We start from the raw sequence: 14,333 nt of genomic DNA, 5'->3' as shown, positions 1-14,333 counted from the left end.
ACACAGGGACAGCCAGTCTCTGCTCCACAAAACTTGCAGTCTAAGTAGCCAAAGAGTAGAAACCACAAGGCAGTGGAAAAAGAGCTACAGAGGGATGAACATGACTTGCCAAGATCTAGATCAGAGCAGGGATCTGCATCCAAATTACCAGCCCATGCACTGACCACTCCCTAATGCTTTGCTGAGCTGTTGCTTTTTGTTTTACCTTCACATAATCCAGCAAAGCACAGCATTTCCCTCTACAAAGCAGCCTCTGAAAGGCATTTTCACTGACAGACTACAATATTGCTAGAGTTATTAAGCCACTGCTTCTAGTTAAAAGGAGCAGTTTGATCTTGAGTTAATGCTGGTGCACAGGCTTTAAAATGGACAAGTATTCTCCTTTCTCGAAAGCCAGACAAAAGGACGGGGACTCCCACCTACCTTTAGTTGGCTCCCAGGCTTTGCTCTGCCAAACAGCTCAGCACAATGAACACCTTAGCCCCCAACAGAAGCTCTAGGGTCTCAGCCCGATAAATTATCACCAATGGATTCAGGAGTTTGTCAGTGATCTGCCCATCACTGCTTCTACCCATGCTTGAGTATGTATTAAAAGGAAAATGGCTTTTGGTCAGAGCTGCAAGGGTTCTAGATGCGTGACATAAGTGCTATCTCGCCTTTAGGCAGCGTGCACCCACCCATGGCTCCGCTTCTTCGTCCATTCGATGGGCTTTATACACTCGTGCACCCACTTCTGCACCCAATAGAGCCCTGCCAGACTGAGCCAAAGCTTTTTGTGTGACACTTAGCAGAGAGCATGCTACAAGAGCAGCAGTGCTGTGTGATGGTAGACCAAACGCAGTCTAGTCATTGACATCAGTTGCCTCTAACTGTGCACGCTCCATTTCAAAAGACCATTTCCAGGAGAGCAGCCGCTCTTCTGCCAATGCATATTATAAGCACAAGAAAAATTTCACTGACCTTTTCCTACCAAAGGCAATTAAACTGCAGGCACTAAGCTGAACTTCAACCTTTCTACCTCATCAGTTGGGAAGTCACATGCACTAAGGCTTCATACTCATTTTCCAACCACAAAAATGGATGGCAGCTACACAGGAGAAGAGACAGGCTGAAAATATACTGTAATGTATATTGATTCTTGTGGGACAGCAATTCCAACATCATTAATCTGGGTCTGGCCCATTAAGAGAAATGCTGCATTACAACATTTGACTTTTTAAACTGCCGAATGCTTTCCTAGAGAAGATGAAGGAGCTAATGAGGACAGAACTTGTTTCATGATCTATACCATTCACCATCTTCAATGCATCTTACAATTGCTTAGTACCCTTAGCAGCTTGTTGCAAAGACAAGACAGAGCTGCAAAGTCACACGAAGAAACCAAGGTACCAGAAAAGCAGCCTGAGAAAAGCCTGGCAACAGTGCTGAGGTCAGGCAGTACCCATCCTCCTCACATTGCCCAGGTGCTTTTTCTAATAGTCAGACAGTGAGCTTCTGGGAAAAAGAACCCACTTTATTCTGGGTTGCTAAGCCACTGCTAGAGCTCCCAGTCACCACTGCGTACACCTTCTGTATTCCGCCCAGCAAAAAGCATGTTTTAGACAACATTTGAACCCCCAGCTGGCAAAGGTGAGATGTTCTTCTACTTGGCAATGCCAAAGGAACAGATTGAAGGGAGAATAGCATCTAAGATAAAAAAAGATAGAAATGCACCCTCCTCACTTCTGTTGACTTAACTTTCCATCACTTCACACTTTTTCCATTGTTGTGCTTCCTGCACAGCCGTTTCTGCATCCTCCACTATCCTGTCATTTGAGTATCTATTCACAGACCTCAGTGACCTGACTTCACCCTTGGCTTTTTGCTGGGCTGCCTCTGTAAACTAACCATTTCTAAAAACAGATGAAGAAACAGCTTTGAGGGGAAAAAAAAAAAAGACAACCCATTCATCTTTTAGACAGGGCACGGCCAAGCTCCCACTGCACTCCAAGCAGCCTCTCTTGTAACACATTAGCGCATGCAAGAAATGCACAATGTTGTGTGCACACGAGCCAAGCTTGCTCTGCAAGTGTAGAAAACACATGAGATACACAAGCAACGACTACTGCCTTGGCTAACAGGGGACTGATGTAGCTAGAAAACTAAGGTATAGTTTGCCCAGGGCTGCCAGGTTATTTCTGAAAAGAGGCACAGATGCAGCTTGCAGCACCCCACTTCATTGGTACTAGACACACGCTTGCACACAAAAAATTTTTCCAACACACATAAGGCTTTGTCAGAGCAACCATTTCCATTTCTTCTCAGGCAGTTCCTGAAAACTCAAATCCCAGTCTGCAAACCTGCTGAGTTCCCTATAAAGCCCTGTATTTGCCTCAAGGAAAACAGGGGTGTTTGTTGCCATCTTGAGGGTAAACATCAGGATATCTCCAAGCCAGTTGTGCAATGACATTTCTGGGAAGCTCTTTACAAAATGTCTCAAGTGGGCCAGAGTACCCCACAGAAAAAGGCCACTAATTCCACATGGAGACGCAAGATCGAGGGTGGGCACAAAGGCAAAACACCAGTTGTTTTCCATGGGAAATTTGGAAAAGTTGCCTTCCCTTCTCTTTGGCTCTATTTTCCATAAAATTAATTCCTCTCCAGAATTTCAGCTCTTTGGCATGCTGCTTCTCACTCTGGAAAGTTACCTTTCTCCTTTTTATTTTCCTCACGGTAAAATGGAAAAAACAGGGTAAAAATAATCCCCCAAATAAATTTTAAATGTTAAAACTCCAAACTATTTAATATAAAACAAAGCACTACTAGAGAGAAATGGGCCGTTTCTCATCAAGTGTCTTGACAAAATGTTTGACACAAACCATCCCCAGCTTTAGAAGAGTGTGTTTCGCAAGGAGTGTTAACCCTGATACCCTGCCAGATAGCAACTCACTCATGTTTGGCTCCTTTGAATTCCCCCCGGAGTGGCAAATGGACACACTGCTTTCTTTGCTCCTTTTCCTTACATATTCCTACAGTGTTCTGTTAAAGAGCTCTTTGCTCTGTCCTAGAACTAAATTCACATGACTGCGACAGGCTGAATCTTGCCTAGAGTTGATGCTCTGACTGCTTTTGGGGTTCTCAGGACAGAGATGACTTGTCAATTATATGAAGCTGTCCTTGGGAGAACAGTCTTTTGAGCTAAACACTAAGAAGTTACCTTAATTTCTTCCGAATCCAATGACAAAGAAGGTGAATTCCACCCAGTAAAATGGCACACAAAGCCCCTTTTCACAGCTACAGATCCTTTTCATACTCCACTCCTGAGCCAAGCCTTGGTTTTCGTTAAGTGCTGTAAAAACAGGGAGCAAAGCCTTTGTCTCGCCAAGCTTCTAGCTATATCATGAAACAAACAGGCAGAGGCGACAGAGCCATAAGAAAGCTAAGAAATAGCAAGTGTATTATGTACACTGTTAGTTATCACTGCGAAATTTGGGAAATACCTGGATAAACCAACAATAAGCAGCTTAGTTCTCAGGTTGCTTAATGAAGTCCCTCTTGCCTTTTACTAGTGCCAGGTAGAAGCATTCCCTTAAAATGTAGATCTTGCCAGTAACCTCACTGCAAGCAGGAGTGCTTTTTTTTTAAAAAAAAACCCACCAAAACCACACTGTAGTGGTTCTTGGCTCTGCTGGAGTGTACCATTGCAAGGGTTCGAGAAGAAGGATCTCAAGGAGATGTGATAGGGCACATCGCAGCTTGCCTGTGCTCTTAAGCAGGAGAGTCAGTGCACTAGAGCACAGCCCCAGGCTCACCTACCACCGCTCAACGCTGCAGAGCCGCTTCCATATCATCTTAGATTTTCAAGCTAGAAGTCCAGTGACTACCTAAGCAAATGCATGCTGTCAGACCCAATCGCTCATGCCAACAGGCACTGGAAGGATCTATGCCATAACCTTTTTCCTAGTGCAGTGAGACAGTCTTGGTGTTCAACACAGCACATGCGTACCCCTGGGACAGCATTCAAAGAGTCGCTGACCGCAGAGCTCAGCCCCATCTCTACTAAAGGTACTTTTTGCTGTGACAGCTGCACCCACTCCAGCAACATCACCCCTGTATAACATACTAACACACTGGACACATCTTTGTCAGGCAGACCCAGTGTACGTTGCGGTAAGCAACCCCTAACACCAACGTAAAAGGTTCAACTCCAATAGCAGGACACCAGAAAGCTGGATGATTTTGCTTAGCACATGTACTGCTCAGAATCTTGAAATTATCGGTTTCTGAAGGGCAGGGGGATTGGACTAGATGATCTTTTGAGGTCCCTTCCAATCCCTAACATTCTGTGATACACTAGCCAACAAGTGAAGAAAACTCATAGTACCAGTATCAAAGCCACACACAAGCATTGCTCATGGAAACACATTTGATTACAAGGAAGGTAGTTTTTCACTTGAGCAGAACACTCACTAAAAATATTCACAATTGACTTGGAGGGGGTGAAAGAAGGGAAAGGAGACTTCCAGCACCTGAGAAAGTTAAACCAATTCAGTAAAATACTTAAATGAAAACATTTGCTAGTTTCTTTACTTGCTGAGAAATGCAACATTCTGTTATGAAGTTCTTACACTCAAGCAAAAAATGACAGATATTTCCCTTGGAAATTTCCACTTTGATTTTCAAGAGTGGAGTGCATTACACAAGGAATTTGAAACAATTTCAACCAGCTGTAGACTGAGATGAGAATCAGATGTCACACACACTTCCATGGAGGCACACACACCAGCAGGCCACCTTCCACTCCTCACTCCCTCCTGCTTCATTTACCTGGCTTTTACTGGGGAAATAAGCTCAGTCATGCTCTTGCCCACACTTAGGCAAGGCTTTCATCTTACTTTAAGAGTCTCCTTAAAACTCGTCTCCTGGCTGTGGTTGAGCACCTGCCTGCTGATAAGTAGCAAACGAATTCCTGGTTTGGCTTTGCTTGCACACCCAGCTTTTGCTTTACTTAAACCTCTTGGTCACAACCCTCAAGTTCTCTCACTTTTACTCTTCTGATTCTCTCCCTAATCCCACCAGAGGACAGTGAGCAAGTAGCTGTTTGGTGCTTAGTTGTCAGCTGGGGTTAAACCACAACAGTTCTCCACATTCTCATTCTAAACTCCAAACACATCACTCTACTGGCCACTAGGAAGAAAACCAACTCTATCCCAGCCAAAACCAGGACACGCTATGTCCACCAGACTGAGACAAATGGCCATCGCAGATGTGCAGGGGGGACAAACTGCTGCCTGCGCTCCCCTGCGGATTCTGCAGCGCATCTAAGCCCATCACACTCCTGCAAACAAAACCTTTGCTAACAGCAATCCCCAGAGCAAAAACCTTCTCTATAATTTATTCCACAACTGTACAAATGCTGCCTGTCTTTCAGATACCTAGAAATCTGGCTAAGCCATGTTCCACACCTGTGGGACTTCGGCAGGGCTGTACCCTGCAACATTTCTTTATAGCTGTCCAAAAACTGATTCTGCCTGTGGTCAGCCAGATGGGTCCCCCACCCTGCGAGGCTCAACTCATCCCAGGGAATCAAGAACCAACCTGCTTTTTCACACCAGTACCCAGGTTCCTAGGGTACAAGGCGACCCTGGAATCACAGCCTTTGCCCAACCACAGATTTCCAAGCTATGTGCCTGTCAGCACGATCTGGTGAGCAGAAAGGAGACAGCAGCTCACTCATCACATCACAGTGCCTCTGGAGATGCAGAAACCCAGGCTGCTTCCGAGTCAGTCTTTGCAGGCAAACCCCCTCAAATACCTCGGGGCTGCAAACTCTTTCCTCCAGCAGCTACAGCTTTAACAAGCAGCTCACCCCAGCCCTCCCGCCTTTGCTCTCCTGTAGTGTCTTTAATTTCTCCTTTCCCATTCTCCGCTCCTCTTTTCCATCAGTCTCTACATCCTTTCCTTGCACTCTTTCAGCAGCCCTCTTTCTTGCCTTCCCCCTTTATCGCCCTTCTCCCATCCTTTCCCCCCAACTCCTCCCCTCTTGCACTTCAACACATCTGTTTCTAATCTTAGGCATCACTCAAAACAATAACCCCTTTTTCTTTTAAAATCTGAATGTTAAATGCCCAAGCAAATCAAAACAGAGTTACACAAATTTGACACCGTGCCTGAAACAAAAGACATTTTGTTCACCTTGTTTTACTAAAGAGGTTCAAACCCCTCATTATTTCATTGCCTAAAAGCACTGCCCTCTTCAAACAAGAAACATTTGAAAAAGAGTCTGTTTAACCACCACTTCTAAAAATTAATCTAGATATTAGAAGATCTGACTACCAACCTGCTAATAAAGCAACAAGAAAAGCATCAGAACCCAAACACCACTGAAATCTGAGTTTTCCATAAAAGTTTAGTTCACAAATCCCTTTCTCTAGCTCATCAGAAACGAATTTCAGTTACACAGAGGGAGCACATGGAAGTTTGATGAAAAGCACGAAACAAAACCAAAAAGCCAACTTACCTAAAAAGAGAACTGAAAGTGCAGACATTCCGTCTCCAAGCAAGAGGGACTTTTCCTGCCTTTTTCTTCTTTTCTCCCAGGAACAGCAGGCAGACCTGCACAGGATTCAAAAGAACGCCTCTGGAATGCACCGAGTGTAATCGCATCCATGTGCCAGAAAAATAACCAACTTCACTCTTTCGTCCCTTCTGCTATTCATCGCCTTGTCCGTGTTCCATCCAGATTCAGCGAGAGCTTTTACAGCTCTGTGGCCGGTAATTCAGGCCCTCGAGTTTCTGGAAAAGAGACAGGGGCAGCGCAGCAAGGAGTTCACGTCTACAGCAGCGTAGAACAGTTTTGCCTGTCTGAAAAGGAGAGAAGCGGGGAAAACACTGTGCTCAATGTTCACCACATGGCTGCCTCTCCGAGGAGCCCCTCCCTACCATCAGCTGGGATTAATAGTGAAGACCAGTCATGTGGGTGAGGTAGAGCTAATTTCAAGCAATAACATATATATTTACCTTTGAAGGGGAAACAAGAGGATTTCTCTAGTGTCAAAACAGTTAAGTTACAAGGCAGTAAAAATCCAGCACAGAAAAAAAAAAAATCATATTCATCACTCAAGGGCTAGAGAGACACACTCTGAAAAAAACACACATGCTCTTCAGAATAATAAACACACTCACATGTATTCATTATCTTTACTGTCTTTTGTAGCTAGTAAATTGCAGAATTAATATTTTTAGTCTTCCTGGAATACTTTCTCTATTTGCTTCACGGTTTCCTTTTCAATTTCCTAGGAGAGAAAAAATTCCAAAAAGCTGATTTAATTTTGCATTTTATCTGTGCTTCACTGATAAGACAAAAAGCCAAATCAAGCAGAAATTTGTTGTCTACATTTAGTGACTGCTATGGGATGCAACTTATAACTCAGTCCCCAAAGGCCATTTTAAAACAGCCCAAGAGACCTTTACGGCACATCTTCAGCTTCACCCCAGTGCAGTTAGCAAGTACACAGGTTTTAAAAACTAGCTCAGCTACCCCATTTCTGCCATCACAGCGGTGAAGACAAACCGCTCAGTTTCTGCAAGAAGGATCAAATGTGGCAGGGAGTTCAGAGACAACTTTAACCACCTACCGAGCTGAACTAGCTGGAAAATAACTTCTTATTCTTTAGTAAAACATGCACATAACTTGCTGCTCACAGCAAGGCAACAGTGATACATACACACAACTGTCTGACCTATTGCACTTGACAAATGCACAGGTCACACTTACACTTTTACATCCATGTGTCCTAGGATACATCTGCTTTTCGGAAAAGTAAAGCACGTTAAGCTAGGCTGCTTGCATGTTAACTTCAGAGTAACACCGGCTACCTGGAACTCCAGAGGCCATTCAAGAAGCTGAACACACATCTGGTTATTGCTACACATATCCAGGTAGTAAGACACCAACTAGTTGGTTTAAATTGGCTAAGGTGCATCTACACAAGTAGCAACAGCATATTTTTCTAAAAAAAGGGCATACTCAGAAATAAAAGCCCATCATACACAGCTGACTGCAAATCAAATTTACCCATCTTGTGCAACTTGGGGCCAAAGGAAAGCTTTGGAAGGCACAACAAAAATCCTTTCCCTTAGGAACACTTATGAAAGTATGTCCAAGATCTAAGAGAAAGAGCATCTGCAAGGCTGCCAGCCTGTGGCTTGAGACCTCAGACTTGAGTTTCAAGCTCTCTTATTAGCTTCCTGTATAACCCCATCTACATGTAGTTTCTATATACCTTCCTTGTAAAAACCAGGATAGCACTGCTCTCTCTCTTCGGAGATGAAAACAAATACAGCAATCTTTATCAAGCCCCCAAGGAGGGGCAACATGCTTGGAAGCTCTGTAGGAATTCAGTACCTTAGCTCTTCATTACAGTACAGGCTTTTCAAGCATTTACTGGAAGACAAAAACCACTATCGCCCTGGACAAAAAAAGACCCTAGGCTCATGTAGATCCCATCAGAGAGAAATAACATGGATAAAAATTAGCCTTCTTGCATTGTTTCATTAAAGTTTCATCTGCCCCTCCCAGCCTCAGATGGAAACACGAGCAGCATTTGGCTCCTCCTCTCTAAAACAGCTGTTCTCTCTATAACAATGAGAAAAAAGTTTTAAACAGCATATTCAACTAATATAGCCCGATGGTACAAAAGCAATAATTATTAGGTAAACGTAACAGTTCCTACACAGCAGCTGTATCTATCCCATCTACCCATAAGAGACAATTCCTTCAAAACTTTTCCCCACACACTTGACCAAACAGGCTGCCAGTTTTCAAACAGTTGAATAGATCTGAGAGAACATTTATTCTCAGTGCAGGACAGAAATCAATGGAGAAATGTGCATTTAATCCCTCCCCCTGCCCTCCAGAAGCCAAGCAGCACTGAGCTTGTCTCTCTGCGTTATAAGCCTGACAGACGAGATCCTGAGCTATGCTGTAAATACCCAGAACACTGCTTTGCTTTAACAGAATCAATGCATCAGAAACAGAGAGAGATCAAAGTGTTGCCACCCTGCACTGGCTGCCCTGCTCCGCCAAAACCCACACAGCTGGGATGCTCGAAGGATGGGGAGAATGAAAGAGAAGGCTACACATGCAGAATCTCCTCTGTATCCTCTTGGACAAGCCATCCCACAGCCTGTTCTCACATCGCTTTCAGCCCCTTCGGGAAGCTCCTCAAGAGCAAGTCACACTTCAGGGTTCAGAGGGGATTCTCCCTCTGGTGTTCAGACCTGTTACAGCAAGGGCATCTCATTTGTGGAACAGTCCTAGTGAGAGCCGAGTAAGGGTGGTGGAAGTACATACAATGATCTCCGTGCCACTTACACCAGCACAAGACCTTTGCTGGCTGTGTTTTGGGCAATAGGTCCTACCTGCAGCACATGATTCTTCCAGAAGGTACAAATTCTTCTAGCAGAGTGGTAAATGCTTCCACCCATCACTACGCAAGGCTGACACAGCGTGGGAGATGTGCATCACACACTTCTCTGCAGGCAGAAAAGCAAAAGAGAGAAACTGATGTTTGATATAATAAAGATTAAGGAAAAAGACTCCACAAAGCCTCTACGGACTGGAGTTCGGGTTTCAGGGTTCCTGTGCTGCTGCTGGCAGGCTCTAACTCCGAAGTCTGGGGTAGGTTCACATTGAAACAGCTGTATACAAACACCTGCATAAGTCTTTATGAGCCATAGACCAGGTTTCTCCCTAGCACTGCCTCGCTTCCAGCCCCTTCCACATTTGCACAAGTAACCTGTAATACCTTACTACGTAACAGTAACACAGGCCATCACTACTCAGCTACTCTTGTGTTCATTCTTCATTGTCTGTTCTTTAAGACCCCCAACACAAACTTATCTCACAGGGCTTAAATTCTTTAAAGACTTAATTGACAGAGCTAATAGAAGCACCGAGCTTATCCACCAGTAGAGCAAGATAAGCACTTGGAATCTCTTGAGCAAAACCACATTCTGTTTAGCTTGCAGCTTTGCAACTAAAACAGCACAAAAAAACTGACAAAGGAAAAACAAACCACACAAACAAACCAGTCCCCAAACAAGAAAACTCAAAACACAGAACAAAAAATATTAGGATAGAAAATAAAACCCTTCACAGAATTTTCTTTTCATAATAAGCCACTGGTAGAAAGACTGCTTTGTACTACATCAGGACTCAGCTATTGACTTAAAACCCAGTTGTTCTTTAAGAAGCCCTCATGTCTCACATAGGCTTCAATAATTGATCATAAAAGCACTATTAGCCTTTTAATAGAAGTAAAAATTCTCACTTCAACCAGCCTTAGCACTTACACTGTCAGTAAACATATGTGAGAAAAACCAAACCAACTAACAACCTCCTTACAGCTTTAGTTAGTTTGAAGCTCCTGAATCTGGACATCTTGTTACTTTAACACTTTTTTCTATGTTTGTTTCATAAGAAGATGCCCTTACTACTCTTAGATAACCTCATTTTTGTATGTAACTTTATGACTATGCTCTGCATTTGTACTTTAAGAAACAAAAACTAGAGTTCCTCATACACACACCCAGCATTTTTATATTACTTTTGTATTGTTGCTACACTAGGTAAAACCAAGCATAATAAACTGCCTATATTATGTGATGAATTTTATAACATAAGGTAAGACAAGTAAAAACCTACAAGGCTTCATCATCATTAATACCAACAGCTTTAAATATTTTTATAATACAAAACTTTTGTTTGCAAGCAAAGCCTCAACAGATAGTTGCTTTCCAAAAAAAGCCGACAAACATTCCTCCAACTAAAACGTTACCAACTAGCCTAACAAAACAGCGCAAACAAACAACAACTCCTCTTTTCAGAGTTCAGACCCATTCTAACACAAGAAAAACAAACCCCCAACCAACAAGGCCGGGTTTCATTCTGTTTCCTCTGAAAACCCTGCCAATGAAACACCGCGCTTTAATTTCCCAGCTGTGAGACGGGAAAATTGGCAAGTAAGAGTTACCTGTGCATCCCAGGTGTGAAGCATGTGAGGTTAAACGGGGCAGAACACAGGTGTGGAGCCTATGGGATTAAACAGGGAGGTGCTATCACAAATTAAAAAGCAGGAGAGAAGGGTAGTTCTCTTTCTAGGGAGAGGAATTATAGCAGAAAAAATTGTAAGTTTAACGCTTGAAGTTTTTTGAAATTTTTATTTTGGTGTGTGTGTAGTCGGTGATGATAAAAAATATTAAAGGAAGAGCTGAATAAACTAGGTCTAAAGAGCTCTGTGTCTGAAAGTAGTGATAAAGAAGAGAAGATGTTTGCTGTTTTTACTGTAAGGTGAGACCACTGGGTTTTCAATATCTTAGTTTAAGGTTTTTTTAAAGCAAGTGTAAGTTTTATGTGTTGGAGAGTATTTTGAGCATGTGAAGTTAATTTTGTTGTAAGTAAAATACAGGGTAATATATGGAGAAAGATGCTGGAGGAGGATTGAGAAAGATTGCTTCGGTGGTGTTCTAAGTCTTAATTTACAGAACCTTGGGTAAATGTGGTGGGTTTAGGGGTTTTTTTGGTGTTTTTTTTTTTTTTGTAAGTCTTTATGACTTCTAAGCATTTATAGTTTAGGTCTGATAGTGCTTTTTGAATCGATGTAGTTTTCTGTTGGAGAAGCTTTTGCACTGTTTCAGCTTGTAGTGAGGGAAGAGAGATACTTAATTCTTACTGAGTTTTTCTCTTAAAATGGTTTCTTTTTTTCTTGGCATATAGTTGTTTCTTTGAAATAGAAATAGCTTAGTAACTTGGCATGTCTTAATTACTAAATATCCTCAGACCTTCTTGTTAACCCTGTTACTGACCTGTTATGTGATATTCAGCATGTTACCCCTTTGCAGTTTTTTCTCTTCCCTCTTTATTTCAGTAATCCTTTTACATGGTTTAGTAGTTGCTAGCAAAACAACTTGTAATATGGAACCTGTGTCTTATCTGGAGCCTTTAAACATCACTGTGAAACAAAATCTAGTAAGTTTGTTTAGTAAGGCTGTTTGCTAGGTGTTTTCTCAGTACAAAACTTTACACAAATCGGAAATTTGTTCAGATGCTTAGAAGTAAAAGAAAGCAATAATGTTGTTTACTACAACTGAACAGATGTTAATAGTAGACAACAGAATTTTTTAATTGACTTGAAAATGTAGTCCTATATTATTGATTAGTACACTTCTAAAACTCCTTGCAGCTTTTTTTTTTATACTGGAATGTCTGTCTGAGTCCAACAAAAGTAAGGAGATACTATTGTGAACACTGTCTTGACTCTGTGGAAACTTCTTTCTTCAAAGGACTCAATAAAGGTTAGTAGGGATGAAGTCTGACCTGTAGAAAAACTAAATAGAATTTTTGTTTACCCTAAGAACAAATGTTTAAGCCTTTTAAAATGAAACTGTCGAAGGTAAAAGGTGAACTTCACGTTTGAGTTTTCTTAGTTTTAAACACGTATTTTGATACTTTCAGTACAAGTATCAGTGCTGGTTTTGAACAAGTTTGTGATGATATGCTCCAGAATAGCAAGCCATAATGTCCTTTTCAATTTCTTTCAGGTAACTTCTGTCTTTTTAAATTTTCTTCTACTCATAAACAAGTTGACTGAAGATTACATTCCTGACCACTTCCATCCTGGGATGCAGTTCATATGACACAGTGTTGCTGGCTGCCTGTGGAAAACTATGTCCTTTGGTTTGCCTAAGAGAGTAGAATGCATTTTGGCTAGCAAAGAGGATTTTCCTCTCAACATTAGAAGATACTACTTAGAAGTGCTGACTTATAAGAGAAGCATCTTAAAAAAATATCGGGGGAAGGAAGAAATGCTTTGAGTTTTCCTATAAATATGTTTGTGAAAGCTTACCGGTGAGTTTGAAGCTGCTGTATATAGCAGGCAGAGCAACCCAGGAATACCCACGCTGAGATGGAAACTGCAAGTGCCAAGCCAGAGTTTGGTTCTCTGGTACTTCTCATTTATTCAGCCTTAGAGAAGGGGAGAGGAGGAACCAGGAAGTTATTTCCATGTGGAAAAGGTCACTTCGTACACTTTCTATATCCCTACTGCCTTCACTTCTGCTCTCTTACAGCAGTCACTGGTTTGGTAGCAGCAGTGTTTGACAACTGAGTAAGATCTTCTATGACCTTAAGGAAAAGATAAGATTTGTATTGAACCAGAGAGGGCAAAGAAACAGCTTGTATCTTCCAAATTTCTCTCTCCCTCTCATCTATTAACCTTGTCATTAGGGACCATGGCATGTATAAAACCAATCTGTTGACTACTACCCAACTGAACTTCACAAATGACTGTATCAATTATAAAACGCTGGCTTTTCAGTATGGACTCTTATTGGCTTTGTGCACTGTGTGTCCTTATGCCTCAAAAAAATGCTGAAGCTTGTGAACTTGCCTGGGCACACTTACATGTGCAAACATGCTGTTGTACACTCATGCATATATAAGCTACATAATCTCTGAGCTTTTCTGTTGCAGTTTGCTTGAGGCGAATGTTCTGTGAGGATATGTTTAACTAATGCCATCTAAGATAATCATTTAATGTATATTACTAATTTAATGTGAGCTGTAAGGAGTGAAGGTTCCAAGACCTGTTCTTTCGGCTCCTATTAAAATGCCAGCGTGGTCACCGAGGCTGTGACACTGACTCTGTACAGCTAAAAGACACTTGGAAAGGTTCACTGTTCAGTTGTTAAACCTTCTCTGACAGTCCCGGTTGCAGCAATCAAAGCCATTTAAACCCAAAGGACTCCTTTGAGGAGCGATAGAAAATCTTGAACACCGGCAAGGGACACAGGCCATGGGAACCTATGATGCCAACATGGGCAATGTTCCTAAAAGTTCCTTTTATAGCTCTGCCTTTGTTATCGAGCTGGGTGAAATCCACCCCATTCCTCAGAAGAGCTCAAGCAGTGAAATAGCAAAGGCAGTGAATGCTGCGGGCTAACGCAGGGAATCCCTTGGCTCTTTCCTCGTGGTCTCATGTTCTCTGATGATCCGAGTGATGGGCAAATCACGTGGGCAGCCGGGGAGAATCAGGACTGCGGTTAATACAGGTAATTCGATAACTGCTCAGGCCTTTAAGTGCTTTCTGTACAAGCCAGCTGTCCCACAGGAGGCAGTACCTCAGCAGACGCTGTCTCTGGACCCCTGCCTCAGCTTGCTGAAGTGAAGTTGGGCTCCGCTCTCCTTCCACTTAACATCTGTCTTGCCACATGTTTATCTTTTCGTCTCTCCTGAGGCATTATACCCCGGTTCCTGTTGGAATTTTTTGTATAGATGCTAAGATCGGTGTGTT

The 14,333-nt window shown here is 42.4% G+C and overlaps 1 protein-coding gene across 1 annotated transcript in view; it reads right to left on the bottom strand.

The window, feature by feature from the left end:
• Positions 1 to 6,621, bottom strand: part of CLMP (CXADR like membrane protein) — a 36,728-nt gene extending 30,107 nt beyond the window's left edge. Inside the window, exon 1 of the mRNA XM_065652134.1 lies at positions 6,500 to 6,621. Within this exon, the coding sequence (XP_065508206.1) occupies positions 6,500 to 6,527 (28 nt within the window). The 5' untranslated portion in view covers positions 6,528 to 6,621. The remainder of the gene's footprint in view (positions 1 to 6,499) is intronic.
• Between the last annotated feature and the right edge of the window lie 7,712 nt (positions 6,622 to 14,333).

The sequence above is a fragment of the Caloenas nicobarica genome, chromosome 26 (genome assembly GCF_036013445.1).
Source record: "Caloenas nicobarica isolate bCalNic1 chromosome 26, bCalNic1.hap1, whole genome shotgun sequence".
In the NCBI taxonomy this organism is placed as follows: domain Eukaryota; kingdom Metazoa; phylum Chordata; class Aves; order Columbiformes; family Columbidae; genus Caloenas; species Caloenas nicobarica.
The sequence above is the reverse complement of the archived record's forward strand: the minus strand, read 5'-3'. Positions and strand labels throughout refer to the sequence as shown.